The sequence below is a fragment of the Durio zibethinus genome, chromosome 25 (genome assembly GCF_047325235.1).
Source record: "Durio zibethinus cultivar Kanyao isolate XHJ-2024 chromosome 25, ASM4732523v1, whole genome shotgun sequence".
NCBI lineage: Eukaryota > Viridiplantae > Streptophyta > Magnoliopsida > Malvales > Malvaceae > Durio > Durio zibethinus.
Genome location: NC_143186.1, coordinates 9,728,786 through 9,744,591, shown reverse-complemented (window position 1 = coordinate 9,744,591; position 15,806 = coordinate 9,728,786). Strand labels below are relative to the sequence as shown.

The following is a 15,806-nucleotide window of genomic DNA, read 5'->3' as shown; positions in this document are numbered from 1 at the left end:
GGGTGAGACCGTGAGAGAACGCGATATATCCGTACCAAAAAAATTATCGAATTGGTTTTTTTTTTTTTTTCTAATTATTTTGTCCTTATTAAAAAAATGATTTTCCTCCGATTTTATTGTAACCCAACATTCACTTGTGAGTTGTGCCTTTATTTATTTATTTTTAAATAATATTTGATAGATGAAATTACTTAAAAATTACGATGATTTAGGTACAATAATTAAATTATCGTATTTGATAATTATTTAATAATTTTATATGATAATAATTTTGAATTATTGAAAGTGATTAGTTATTATATTAGAAGTGATTTAATTCTCATTTAAATGAATAAAAAATTTTTATTATCAAAATAAAGTGATAAATACAATTAATAATTATTAATATTATTTATTTAATATGTAAATTAAAATTTTATTTTTTAAAATTAATTGTTAGTATTTTATTTTATAAATTTTTTTTATTTTTACACTTGTATTTATTATAATAAGTTCAAAAATAATTTATGTAATTTTTTTAATTTTTAATATATATAATACAATTTTTTTATTTTAATTGATTAATTTTTTAATTCAAATATTTTTTACATAATTTATACTATAAAACCAATTTATCTATCCATACATATTTTTTTTAATTTACATCATAATAAATATTATTAAATTATTAAATTAAAAATATATTTATTGATAGTTAACTAAATTTTATAGGATAAATTATGTGAAAAATATTTGAATTAGAGAATAAAATTAATATATTAAAATCAAAAAATTTTATTATATATAAATCTAAAAGAATTAAAGACATTACATAAAATATTTTAAAACTTGTTATAATAAATATTAGTTTGAAAATATAAAAATTATAACATAAAATAGTTAGCACTAATTTTAAAAAGAAATAAATTTTTAATTCACATATTAAATATGTAATATTGATTATTGTTAATTTTATATATCACTTCACTTCAATTATGAAAATTTTCTACCATTTCAATTAGAATTAAATCATTTTTCAAAGTAACGATCTAATCTAAGATCATCGTTATATAAGATCATTAAGTGGTTACCAAATAGGGTGACCTGATCACCATACATAAATTATCATGATTTTCTAGGTAATCATATTATACCAAATATTATTTTAATTTGGTGATTAAATTACTATAATGATTTTGAAAATGATACTAAATGTTACCTAATTGAAATATATAATAGAGTATTATATCAATGCATATGATGATTTTTATCATTGTATTTTATATATATTTTATAAATATAATGTAATTAAAAATATTTCATAAAATATATTTTTTAATATAAATGAAAATTTTTCATCGATTTTGTTAATTAATTTCTCAACTATTGTAATTTTTTATAATATTTTTAATTTTAAAGCAAATTTACCCTTTATTCTTAAATTTTAGAAGCAATAAAAGAATATTCAATAAAAATTTCATTAAAATTATTTTATAATTCAAAAAAATTTTGAAAAAAAAAACATAATATTGATAGGAAAAATGTCTAAACCAATTAAAAAAGGGATGTGTGGCATTAAATAAAGTAAAAGAAGATGAAATAAGGAAAAAGAAAAAAAAATTTCATCGTATAATATATTTGGATCGAAGGGAGATGAAGGAAAAAAAGTAAAGTAAATGAATATTTGGATTGAAGGGAGATGAAGGAAAAAAAGTAAAGTAAATGAATGTAAAAAAAACAAAACCTATCTTCCCTTGTTTTGATAAATTTTTAATTTAAAAAAAGGGAAAGAGAAAAAAACCAAATAACCTTTGGTTTATCTTGTAAACCTAATTTTTTTAATACTCTAATTTGGAGGAAAAGCTAGGGAAATGAAAGTTGAAAAATATTTTTTTTATAAAAAAATTATTATGTCTATCTTTTTTATTAATACTAAAAACCTAATAAAAAAACATAAGCAGAACACAATTATCTTATAATTTTTTCAAAGTCATCTTTTTTTTTAAGTAAGTTTCACATATCTTTTTCAATATAAAAATTTTTTATAATTTTTTGGTGATTTGATTTTGATGAATGGTTGAATATGAACATATATATTTTTTAGATTTATAAGATGACAAGCTCAAATCCATCAATACATGTTTGTAAAATATCTTTCTGTTTCACTTGATTAAAACCCATTGATATAGCAATAATTGTGATGTTAGACAAGATAGCAAATATATCATAGTCTAAGAGTGCTCTAAAATCACAGGCAATAAAATGTTATAATTAGAAAAAATTATTATAATGAATCATTTCTTTTCCTTTTCACTCTTTTATCCAAAACAATGGTTATTAAAATTAATTTCATTTCTTTTCCTTTATTAATTTTAATTATCCAAATAAGGGTTATATATATAATTTCCTTTCCTTTAAAAACCTTTCTTTTTTTCATTCTTTTCTTTTCCTTCCTTCCTTTTATTAATATTTATTCAAACATAGCGTTACGTTCAATAGAAAATATCATAATAAAGGAAATAAAATAAAATAAAAAATTATATTTTAGTTTCATAATTGTTTTTTTTTTTCTCTTTTTGTATCACTTTCAAAATTATTTTCAATTGTAAAATGATTTGTAATAGAATTTTTTACTAAATATTTTTTTAGCATTCTAAATTTTGAAGTATTGTCTCAAATATTAGTTGAAAGACTGATGATAAATCTAAAACCATTTACATAAATATAATAGTAAATTTGCACTTTATTTTTAAGTTTTTATATAAAAAAATTAACACTTTACTATTTGGTAAGAAGATAAAAATTAAGGAAAAAAAAGAAAAACAAAGAAAAAGAAAATAATTATTTTTATTATTATATTTAATATAAAAAATGAAAAAATAATAGTAAAATTAAAAATCAAATTATTAATTTAAATTGAATAAGTGTTCTCCTACATTTGAAAAGATTTTATTTGAAAAAAAAAAAATACAAATCCACTGACTTCTTTTTCTCTTCCCATTTTCCTATTAAGTCTTTTTCTCTTCCTATTTTCCTATTACCAAACAGAAAGGAGTAAAAAGAAGGTAATTTTTCTTCCCCTCTTTCCTTCTTTTTCTCTCCTATCAAGCACAATATAAAACGCTGCTATCAAACACTATCAAACACAGTATAAAAGGTATATACATACATACAAATATATATATATATATATATATACATAAATACATATATTTATCCAGTTTATCTGAAAAGTGAACCATTTCAATTTCAAGCCTTGAAAAGAAATTTTTAAAAAAAAAAACAATGCAAGATACTGATTGTGCACTAATATAATTGAGGCAAAAAGATTAAAAAAGAATGATCATTTAAAATTCAAACATTTTATTACAATAAATCAAACTCTAAATTTTTTCTTTTTCAAATCGATCGGACGCTTAAATATTTATTTTCATTCCAATGCAACCCTTTACTAGACAAAAATTAATATTGATGATTAATTAATTTTCATCTAATAAAAATTTAATTGATGAAAATAAATATTTAAAAATTTAATTAATTTTAATAAAATGATAATGCATTGAATGATTATTGAATTTTTAGTTGAAAAGTTTTTTTTATCTTTTAACCTATAATTTACTGAGATTAACTAGATTTAGTACAATTTGCAGGCTTTGCTCACTTGATTAAAGCTGCAATAGCAGGTACAACAATGATAGCAATCATGGGTCACAATTCTTAAATCTAGCACCATCCAACTACAACGATGGGTCAGTTTCTCCAGCTCAAGCCCCAAAATGGTTTTCACTTTGTTTCTTCAGTGCTGGTAGAAGCTTCGGAACGCCTCCGCTTTGCTTCATTGTCACCCAAATGCAATGAAACACAAAGATCTTCATCGCAGCCACTCCTCAAAGAAGCAAGATTTTCAGAAACAACCTTGTCTGAGAAGTTCTTATGCAAGGGCGATCGTCCAATGAAGCTTGGAATAAACTGATGCTCTACACTTGGACCGGTATTGATACCATCTTCCAAATGAAACTCGGTTTTTATTGTTGATGGATTCGTTTCTGAGCTGTTGCAGTCTACTTCTAAAGGGATATGCTGAATCTGAAAACCCAATGACTCAAATTTGTTTTCACTTTTGTCCTTTAGAAGAACTCCATCCGGAGGTGAAGAGTCCCCAACTGTGGAGGCAATAGCTGCTGCTGAGGCAGCTCTTTGTTCTTGCACTGCCACTAAAAATAAGAAGAAATGAAGGTAACAATATGAACAAGTTTTGAAGTCTCATAGCCAGTCTGTATGATGCATCTTTACATATGGCCTTAAAACTTTATGCCAACGGTCTTGACAATATGCTAGATGATTCCTTTGATAGCCTAAAGACCTGACCATGGTTAAAGTGCACCTTAATTTTCCTGCATTATATTCTGATTTTCAGTTATCATACAGGTCGTCTCTCTCTCTCTCTCACCAACAAAAACAGTAAGGAAATGTTGAAAAGGAAATATACAACACCAAACACTAAAACCCAGATTACTCGCACAAAAATGAAGAGAATATGTCCTTGAGCTAAAGGCCTTTCACCATCTTTATGATCAGCATGAAAATAACACGGTTAAAAGATCTACCATAGCATCAAAGAGGCACTTTTTCCTAATTGTTCTCCACATCAAGGCATCATTTGAGAATTGATAAGGACTCTGAAGATGAGATATGATATAAATACTAAAATGATGGAAAAGTAAAAGAAGTATCTTTGGAAGAGACAAACCTTTAAGCCCTTCCTCTGTTATGATGATATCAAGCTCAAGGAGGTTGAGCAGGCGACCAAGATCAACCCCACTGGTCCAATTTTCAGGTGGCTGTCCAACTTTTAGCTTAAGTCGGCCCCGGTTAGCAGTTCCACCCCATATGATTCCTATTGGCCTTGACTTGTCCCCATTTTCACCCTTCATTATTATGAGGCTTCCACTATCCCCCTCAAGATCAAAACTCTGCTGATTCTCACCCACAACAAGAAAATCAGTTAAGAAGCATATTCCTTTCTCATCATTGTATTCAAGGCCATAGGCCAATACAGTTCCTGAGGTTAAGCCAGAACTCCTTCCAACCTTCATAACTTGCTTACCGATAAGGCTACCAATTGAACACTGCAAATCAATAACCTTGACATCACCAATCTCTCCAACACCTTTAACAGATGTAGTAACAGTAGACATATCAAAATCATCAGCAAAAGGGATAAATGCGCCATCTGCTCTGACAAATGTTTCTGTGGGTGAATGAAATTGTTAGGGGAATGTATAAGCTTGGGAAGGAAAAAGGTTATCACATGATTGAAAGTCGGTTCAAGACGTGAACGATGATGAAAATTTAGTAAACATACTGAACAGATACAAGGGGAAACATAAAGCAAATAGGAAGGAATAACAATAAAAAAGCAGATATTGATGCTGGCACCCAACCCAATGGTGTTATGATAGCCCCTGCCTCCCCTCCCCTAGTTCAAACTTCAGACCTACAAATTGAAAGTTTCAAATTTTAACCATTGGTGTTCTTGGGGACAGGAGTAAATGACGTATCATCCAGCTGATACACTATCCAAGTAAAAGAGGGAGCTCCTCATCTATCCAACTATTTCAATGAGTGGACAAAAGGAATCCTGACGAGATCCAATTAAATAATGGTCCAATCGAGCCATAACTTCATATCATATTCCACATAGTACAAAGCATTGACAGTATATCAAAGAAATAAGATGTAGAGATAAACAGGTCATGTAATTTCAGCTAAATGCAAGGTAAAAAAAAATCCCTGTTACTTTTAAATCAAGCACAAAGTTAATGGAACATGAAGAATGACGCAAAGCACTAAACAGTTCTGCCTGCCAACCCATCAAAATGGTGTAACTGTGACCTGATTAAACCTTAAGCAAACAATGGCTAATGAACCAACTCTATAGGATAGGTTTAGCAGATATGTCTAAAGGATACCAGCAATGGCATGATTAGTAAAGCTTCATTATAATAATTTAAAATAGTTCAATAGTTTGTCCAAGTTGCAGCATAAGCTTCAACACCAAATCAAAAACTGAATTAGTGAAATTCTAGATATTGAAAAGTTCTTACCTGGGTTTGTTCCAGCAAAAATGCCATACCAAAGATCATCTGTGATGAAGGAAGTAGCTCTCTCCACTGCACCAAGATATACACCAGGACCAAGTGTTGGAGGCAAAGGATGAAACATTTTTTGATTTGGGTAATCTAAGTCAACTGCAACATGACGATTTGTGAGAAACCCAACCTGTCGGCTGCCAGTTTGACTTTTCACAATAGCACCTAGAGTTCCATAAGTTTCCTGGTTTGCTACCTGAGAACAAATAGTAATGGTGTACATGAAATTTTATGAGCCAAGAAACAAAAAGACCAACTAATAAAGAAAAGGAAAGGCCAGAGATTCACTGAACAATTAACACAGAAGGAAAAAGAATATCCAGTACGCAGGAAAAGAACAAGAACAAATGAAAAATGGCCAACAAACATATGCATATTCATCAGCTCAGATTTTTCTCAAGAGGCTCTCTTTAGTTAACTAATGATGAATATACCGTCTATCTATATAAATCAACATGTGATTCAAACAGAAAATACTAATTCAGACTCTGGTTATACAAAATTTTTTTGACAAAATCAAGTATCATAGAATAATATAATGCTGCTGGGAAAAAAAAAAAAAGATAATGCAATGACCCTTATTACCATAAAAACCAACCTCAACTAAGTGTTGACTGAAAAAAATTTAAAGACAGACTAGACTACTCCTTTTACTCTATTCAGAATATAAGGCAATTGCGTCCAAAAGGAAGGTTAGGCATCAAAATTTTTTGATCTATCATGTTGGGATTGGTGCTTTAATGCAATCCATGGTGCACATGAAGAACCAACCTAACTAAGGAGAATTACTTTAGAAAAGATAAAATTATAATAAGATGAAATATAAAATGGAAAAAACTAAAACTAAAACTTGAATCCTACCTTCTCTCAAACTCTGTGAATTAACTCTCCCCCCTCTTCCTTCCCTCCCTCCCTCTGTCCCTCCCCACTCACCATCTCTCTCTCTCTTGCTTCTCTCTCCTCCCTGTTTTCTACAACTGTAGAGCCAAAGGGCTTTTGAACAGCAACTATGAGAATCTTTTCCCCCAAGTTGGATTTTACCACAAGTCTGTTTGTACTTATCACACAGTTCTCCAAGGGCGAGCTACAAGGGATATTCAGGCATCTTAACATAGCGAAGGTATTGAGGAATCTAGTCAAGAATGTGAACCAATTGGTTATATGGTCTTGACAGAAAGTTATATGATACAAACATTTTCTTGCATAACAAAAATCGGCTGATGATGAGAAGTAAACAAATATTACTGAAATGCTTATAAAGACAATGGTTTGTTATAAAATGATTGAATACCACTCTTATTTCAGATTCTTTGATACCTAAAACTACTCTTTAGATATGATATGCCGGTTCCTTAATGCCATTTCAAGCCCATTAAGCAGATTTAGATGACAACTAGATTAACAAAGAAAATGGAGTTTGCTATGCAGGTTAATTGCTGGTGATAAAACTATAATACTAGAACCTCCAAGTTGCTTTGGATGATCAGAGCTCTCAAACATGCTTGTATACAAAAAAGGAAGATCCACCGACTACCATTCATCAAATACTAAATATTACAAGGCAACATGAGAATACCTGAGAACCTGAACCAATATGTGGATCACCCCCACGCAAATCATCCACAATCTCTGTGTACAGCTGCTCCTTGGGTGCTGGCTCAGGTGCACCGAAATATGAGAACTCCACTACATCCACATCACACCATACACCTCCTGGTCCCTGATTAAAGGATTTAATACTTATGTTACCTAGACACTGAACCCAGTTCCAACTAAAGGGGTTGAAACAAGATAAAACCACAGTGTAGTTGGAGTGAATAATGTAAAAGAAAAAGAGGAACAAAGGAAATGGTGCAGAATAGGAAGTAAAATTGTATAACCTCTAGGGCAGTAGGTAGACACTGGATGGGGCTGAGCCATTGCTTGTCAACTTTCCTGGAGACAAAAACAAGGATAGCTGGTATGTCAGTCAGCAAACCCCGTTTAATACGAAACCCAATTGCTGTCCCAAGACTGTAGCATCTCAAAATCTTGCTATGAAATGCTCTTATGGTCATTAGCTCAAGTAATGTTGTTGCTTGTTGCCCTTTTGGCAACCGACCAAGAGTTTCAGGCAGCACTCCTTTCTGTAGATTAGCGAAATAGTTTGCCCTCTCTTCAGCAGCATCATTTAATCTGCTGGAGGTCGGCCATGAAAAGTAAGGAGCATTACTCTCACTGTGCTGTCCAGCTGAAGCAAAAGGCTGAAGCGTTGGTGGACTAAATGAAGGAAGATGAGGATGACAGCAGCAGTTTCTTTCAAAATCCAAAGCAGATTCCTCTGATGGTGTTGAACCAGAACAACGACCCCTCATATTAAGTCTAGACCGCTCCATCTTTCAGATTAGCTAAGCAAATAATGCAGTGAAATTCCTGGAAATCAATACAAGGGACAATGATTCAAGATACGCATGCATCTAGCTAGACAATTCAAAATCATTTTCAAACAAAAATTCTTTAGGAAAGCAAAAAGCTGAAAAAAGGAAAAGATAAAAGAGAAACACATTAGAAGGTATATCACAGAGCAGCCAAAGTACAGAATAATCTTTCTTAACCTCAAATCCTCAAAAGCAGAATGCATAAACCATCCATCTCAAACATAAAGCCCAAACCAGGTCTTTCTTTAAAGAAGGCAATATAGTTAAAAGCAAAGTGCATGGTTCAACAAATTCAATAACCAGAGAGAGTGAGAGAAAGCAATGGAACAACCAGTCATAATTACTACCTAAATTATGCATGATCTGTCAGTAACTCTGTATCACTCAAACCTATTCCACATTATTCCACTTAAAAAATTAGCATGTTTATCGCCCATAAATCAGTTATAGAACCGATTCAAGTTACAAGCACATGTCTCAACATGTTCAGAAAACAATTCAACTTTGATCTTTCACAAAGTGTAAAATCATTCCACATTCAAATTCAGCACCTTCATTCTACCTTTTTGCTTACAAAATTTCGTATCTGTTAACAAGTCAAAGCTTACTAGAACCAAATATGTTACCATACCTATATTAAAGAAACTTCTCCATCTCTCTTTTTTATTTTTCTTGTGCTAGGGGCAAAAAAACACAATGACATAAATTTTTCTACAAGAAACAAGGAGAAGGAAAATTGGATTTGACTTGGAAAGGCCAAAATATATTTTAAAAAGGAAAGAGTGGCAAAAAGTAGGGGAAGTGATATATTCATGTTAAACAAAAGAAAGCTGATCAAAGTTAATCAATGGAAAATCTATCTCAAATATAAAGCAATTGAAAATTTGAAGTGAACAAAAAAAAAAAAAAAATACAAATGAAGTCAAGATACCATGCTACAGCAAAATTCAACACTGTAAAAGTACTAAAGTAAAAGCACATGTTATAACTATACACTCCATTATACATCTCTTTTTATTCCTTTCCTTTTTTCTGACAAATCAATAATGAATATGCTTTGTTTCATTTCAATAATTATGAAAAAGCTTAAATCTTCAAGCTGGGCACCGTAAAAAACAAATCAAACAACCAGAAAAACAAAGAACATGAACATTTAAAAGAGAGCAGAAAAAAAATCTAAACTTTACATTCAAAGCCACTCCAGAAACTGAAAGAAGAAACCATTTTTTAAAAATAACCAGCATAACCCAATTCGTGAATGGTTTAAAAAAATGGAAGAAATCAAAGAAAATAAAAGAAAGAAGAGAGGAACTCACCTAACAAAGAAGAGGAGGAAATGAGATGGTGGGTCCAATTTGAAGAGAGTTCTCAAAAACAAGCTGAAAGAAACTCGACTACATTCTATCAACCAATTTGACAGAAAATCTGTTGAAGAAAAAAGCTACAGAGATTGGCACCATAGGTCTGGCTGAACCTGATTCATAAACAAAGTAAAGTGGGGTAACTTCTATGTTGTAATAATGAAATTACCTTTTTTAATTTATATATATTGAATAAGAATGTTGAGTTGAGTTGGTGGGAATATTGTGTTATGTGAGAAGGTTCACTATAAGATATGTCATGTTTTTATTTTACAGCCGTCTGATCGTTTGAGTTTGATTTTAAATAAAAATTATGAATTATAAAATATGTTTAAATTTTAAATACAAATATAATATATTTAATATATTTATTATATGTGATATAATATGATATAATATGTATAATTAATTCGACATAAATAATATGAATATATATATAAAAATATAATTAATAAAGATATACACAAATATATAATAAAACACAACTAAAATAATCACTAATTTATTATTTGTAACTTAATAAATTTGATATTTTAATAATATAAATAAATATTTACATATTAAAAAAATAAAAAAATTTAATACTCATTTAATATGTATTTAATATATATTTTTTAATTTTAATTTATATTACATAATTATATTAATTTTTAGTATCAAATTTAAAATGATAAATTATTAAAGATAAAAAAATAATATAATAATATATAAAACTAATATTAATATTAATATTATATTTATATTATTAATATAAAAAATAATTTTACGGTAATTATTAAATAAGCATCATAATTAAATATTTAAAATATTTTTTACATAAAATTAAATAATTAATGAAAAATCATAATTAAAAAATTAAAAATTAAAATAATATTTATATCTTTATATTAAATTAAATTAAATATAAAAACTTTATTAAAAATGTTAAATATATTAATATATATTTATATGATAAGATTAAATTAAATATATTATTCATATCATATTATATGTTTAGATAAATTAATATATATATGATATAAATTATATCATATCAAAATTTATATTGACATAAATAAATATAAAATAAATATTTTTTAAAAAAATATAATATTTATATTATTTTTATATCTTATGTATTATCTATCTAAAATTGTTAATCCCTGCATAGACGTCTCTTTATTCATGTTTTTATAATTTAATAACCAAATCCACTGATGGGCCAATATCTCTAAAATATTTGTGACCCAGCTCTTATAGGTTGCTGATTGAGTGTATGAAACCCAAACTCTTGTTTTTCGGCTCCTCCAAAACCCCTTCTCTTTCAAAGGCTCAAGCCACTTCGTTTGAGATAGTTTAGTATTGAGGGTAAAATTTGCAGAAGATGTCAAGCATCATACTTTTTGAGGATATTTTTGTGGTTGATAAGCTTGACCCAGATGGTAAAAAGTTTGATAAAGGTCAAATCTTTAATCTCTCCTCTGCTTTTTAGTTCTTCTTTCTCTAATTTACTCACTTTGGGTAATTTTTTTCATGTGTATCTTTCATTGCTCTGTAATTTTTTTTGTAATTATTTATATATGTTGTCAACCTATCTTGATAGTAAAAACTTAATTTTTAAGCTTGAATATTTATTTTTTCTAATCAAAGTATTGGCTATGGAATGTGGATGATTTTCCGGTAGCTCCATGTTGATTGAAAAATTCCTGAATTTAGTTCCCAAGCCTTGTTATTATTATTAAATTTATTATTGAATGGCATCAAACCTTACTTATCTTTGGAAATACTTCATGTTATTTCATTGCATCCAATGCTTAAATATACTAGCTCCACACTCTGTGAAGTAGGTTGAATGTTTACTAATGGTAGATATAAACTAGTTCTAATGCGGCAGTTCTTTTCTTTGCCTAGTTTTTACATAAAGTATGTGTGACAATGATCTTGGCTAAAGGAATAAAGAATATCAGTCAACTTTTAACTTGCTTTGGTTAAGTGTTTTATTAGCATTTTCCCATTTACTATTTTATATAATCATGCAGTTACTCGCATTGAAGCACGTAGCCAGAATTGTGACATGTTCATGCACCTAGATGTTAATACAGAGATATATCCTATGCATGTTGGTGACAAATTCACAATGGCGTTGGCTCACACATTGAATTTGGATGGAACACCTGACACTGGCTACTACACTCCGGTAGTCTTCTTACCGTTGTATTTTAATGTTTAATACTCATTGCTAATTTGTTTGCTGCAACAAAAGTTATTCTTGTTGGAAATGAAAGGTGCATTCAGATAACTTCGACTGCAATCTCCAGGGCTTGAGTTGGTTGTAGCATTCATTGGGTCCACACCTTATAAAGCAAACATGAACTATTTTTTAGTTTCAATTTTGTTCTAGCGGATGTTTTGCATCCTAGTTGTCTAATATGATTCATAAATGCAATTTTTGATCTATTGCCAGTCTTAAAGCTATTCACAAAGTATGTTCCATCTCACATCAAAAACTATATTTTCCTTAACAAGTTTATGTTTTCTATTATGTTCTATTTTATTTCTAGTTGCCCTTCTCATATGATATTTGAAAATTGTATCCTTTCAAACGAGTTGCAAGATATCTAGTTTGCTATCGGTCTTCCTTAAGAAGCAACATTTACAGAGGCTGGTTTTCTTTGTTTGCACTTCTAAGCCCAAAAAATTCGTCATACATTAGAAATCTTGTCTCTAACCTTGTCCTCTTCACATGCACAAACGCAAAATAATTGTTCTTGTTTTCTATTATTTGTTGATATCTCAATGAAACTGCTCAGTGAGAGAGTTAGAACAAAGAGAAAGATATAATTTGTTGTCATTTTGACTATGGAGCAGCTTGTCAAATTTATTTTAAACAGCCTCTCTGGTAGCCACTATTTTATTACTTTAAAGTAATTTTCATTTGTTGTTGTAAGAGTAACTAATTGTAAATTATTTAACTATTATGTTATGGGTACAAATGTTTTTTTAAGATATAAGTTGTATAAAGTCTTATATCTTACAAAGACATTTGTACCCCTAACAAAAAGTTAAATAATTTTCAATTATCTACCCTAACTACGGGGACCTAAAAGCAAATCCCGCTGCTCAACATAGGCCTGAGGGTCTGAGACTACTTCAACTACACAGGTAGATGTTTTGTTTCTTTGTGGAAAGAAATGTAAAGCATAGAGCAGCAGTTTGAAGTTTCAATTGATCAGTTTGTATTGAGTTTTCTTGGTGACTGTTATTTTTGTTTAGCTGTTCTTAAAATTGAAATTTATTACCTAGGCTTGTTTTTCTATTATGTATTTGAAGATTGAGGTCCTCTGATTAATTGTAATGATTTTCTTTTACTTTGATCTTCTGTTGCTTGATTTGATCAACTTTTGATTCAAGCAAAAGATCACCCACTCTAAATCTCTTGGGGAAAATAAATATTCATTTCTTTCTCAACCAAACCCCACACCTGTAAAACATCCAATTTGAGTCTTAAAAAAGAAGTGGCTTACATGTGAGACCTGAGGGAAAGAAATGTGGAAAATCAGAGAATGGATGGTGAGGACATCTATTCACTATACCGATGGTGAGGAAGACACACTGAGGTGTGGTATAGGAATTGGGAAAGAACCATATAGAGAAAAAGAAAATGGACTGCTGAGAAGGAGAGAATTTTTGAATTAATATACATAGAATTATATACTGCCTGTCCAATAGCAGACAAGAAGCTCTTGGTTGTTAATTAATTAAACAATTATTAGTTTGTTATTTAGTTATTAAAATTAGGACTTCGACAGTGTCTTTGTTATGGAGACTGAACATAAGGGAAAACTCTGTTTGTGTGTGTGTGTGTGTGTGTTTGTGTGCATGTAAACACCTAGATATTTTATCTATTTATCTACGTGTATACGTGCATGTATATATATTGATATGCAATATTTTGTTGCCATATACCTAACAAATTTGACCTGTATTTCAGGGGAGGAAGTCTCTTGCAGATAAGTACGAGTATGTCATGCATGGGAAGCTATACAAGATATCGGATGATGCTTCAGGGAAAGGACTTAAAGCGTATGTTCATTAAGCATACTTGGCCATTACTTTTTCGTGTCTCACAAATTTTGTCCTTGTTTATTATACCATTATAGCTACTTGGTTGGTTACTCTGACTTCATACTCAATAGGATTATTCCACTTGTTGCTAATTCACTAGGCTACATGATCTGATCTCTTTTGGCTGTTATAAGCTTCTTACTTGATCTTGGAATTGAATGTCTGTTTGTGATTTCAGAGAGATCTACGTGTCATATGGCGGGCTTCTAATGCTGCTTAGGGGAGAAGCTTCTCATGTCTCCCACTTTGAACTTGACCAGAGACTATTTCTTCTCATGAGGAAGCTGTGAAACTTTCGTTATATCTAACATTTCTCTTTAAGTGGGCTAAATTATGTGAACATCGAGGTGGTTCTATAGTAGTATAAAAGTGGCTCTTCTCGGTAGAGGTTAGTGTAATCTTGAAATTCGTCTAGACTATGCTTAAAGCAATTAGCACTGGTTGAGTTATTGCGGAATGGCACAGCTACTTGAGTTGCTGATGGCTGCCACGACACTCCAACTGTTAATTAACTCTTGCAACTGTGGTAATTTTATTCATGCTCTGTATGCTAAGTTTTGAGTATGGTTTCCCCTTCATTCTTTAATCATCCTTTTTGTTATTGTTCTTTGATGGATTTGCTAATGATTACATAGTCGTTTTGTACTTTAAATTTAATATACCAATAAGCCCTTCTTTTGGCAGATGAGGTTGCAAAACTCAATCCATTACTCGTAAGCTCTTTGACAACAAAAAAAAAAAAAAAAAAAACTTTAGGCTTTGCTTGATAGGCACTTGACCAAAAAGAACTTGCTTTGATTGAGAGTTAATCCAGCAGTTAAAAGAAAAGACTTTATTTGGATTGCTTGGTGGGAGAAGTCTCTTCTCCCGTGTATGTCATTTTATACTGGTGCAATTAGTTGATTTGATCGGTTTGATTTAAAAAAATTGATAATTAAATTAATTGATTTTTATTCAATAAGTAATTAAATCGATTAATTTTTTTAAATAATCGATTATAATTGAATCGATGAAAATCAATTTGATTCGATTGATTTGATTAAATAATTAAATTTTTTATAATTTTTTTTATTTTGAATACTTAGTTAATTATAAATTTAATATAGTAAAATTTAAACTCAAGTATCATTTAAATTAAATTATTAAAAAATTTAATAATTTTAATAATATTTTACAAAAAAAATAAATAAAAATATTTATATAAACTTTTTTATTTTTATTAAAAAATTAATTTATTCGATTAGTTTGATTATTAATTTTAAGATTAAAAAATTAATTGATTTAATCAATTTAATCAATTCAAAAGATCGAGTATGATTAAAGATAAATAAATCAAATCAAATTAATTAATTTTTATCAATTTTGATCAATTAAATCGATTTGAAGTAATTTTTGCTCACCTTTTCTGGTCACTCCAGCCATGCTACCAAATGTCTCTTAGCTATTATCAAATCCAATCAGTGGATTAATAAAATTTGTACTTTTTTCTTTTCATTCCTATCAAGTACTAACGTGTGATCTTTTCTTTAGTAGGCAGCACTGGCTTGAGAGAAATTCGATGGCTTGAACTAGAGTTCTGTGGTTAAAACTACTGTATTTTTCCCCAAGGATTTTAGTTTCAGCTCTAAATCTTTCACTGGATAACTCTTTCAATGGTGTACCTTCAGTCCTTCACAATTCCATAGGGGTGCCAAGGGGGAATGTCTTAGAAGAAGTGCTGCTTCTTGTTATAATGGAAAGATGGGCCATTTATAGAGGTGATAAAATCTAACTAAACTCAAAAATATCCTCAT

General features: G+C 29.5%; 2 protein-coding genes across 2 annotated transcripts; one reads left to right on the top strand and one right to left on the bottom strand.

Annotated features, from left to right (window-relative positions):
• Positions 1 to 3,612: 3,612 nt before the first annotated feature.
• LOC111276034 (protein NARROW LEAF 1-like) lies at positions 3,613 to 10,070 on the bottom strand. Its single transcript, XM_022861744.2, has 6 exons — positions 9,865 to 10,070; positions 8,012 to 8,543; positions 7,708 to 7,851; positions 6,087 to 6,327; positions 4,730 to 5,230; positions 3,613 to 4,193 (listed from the first exon to the last, which is right to left on the bottom strand). The coding sequence occupies exons 2-6, from the start codon at positions 8,504 to 8,506 to the stop codon at positions 3,763 to 3,765; spliced, it is 1,812 nt and encodes a 603-aa protein (XP_022717479.1). The 5' UTR covers positions 8,507 to 8,543; positions 9,865 to 10,070; the 3' UTR covers positions 3,613 to 3,762.
• A 1,075-nt stretch (positions 10,071 to 11,145) lies between these two features.
• Positions 11,146 to 14,591, top strand: LOC111276035 (DNA-directed RNA polymerases II, IV and V subunit 8B-like). The gene is made up of 4 exons (XM_022861745.2): positions 11,146 to 11,348; positions 11,928 to 12,085; positions 13,880 to 13,971; positions 14,192 to 14,591. The coding sequence occupies exons 1-4, from the start codon at positions 11,273 to 11,275 to the stop codon at positions 14,301 to 14,303; spliced, it is 438 nt and encodes a 145-aa protein (XP_022717480.1). The 5' UTR covers positions 11,146 to 11,272; the 3' UTR covers positions 14,304 to 14,591.
• The last annotated feature ends 1,215 nt before the right edge of the window (positions 14,592 to 15,806 follow it).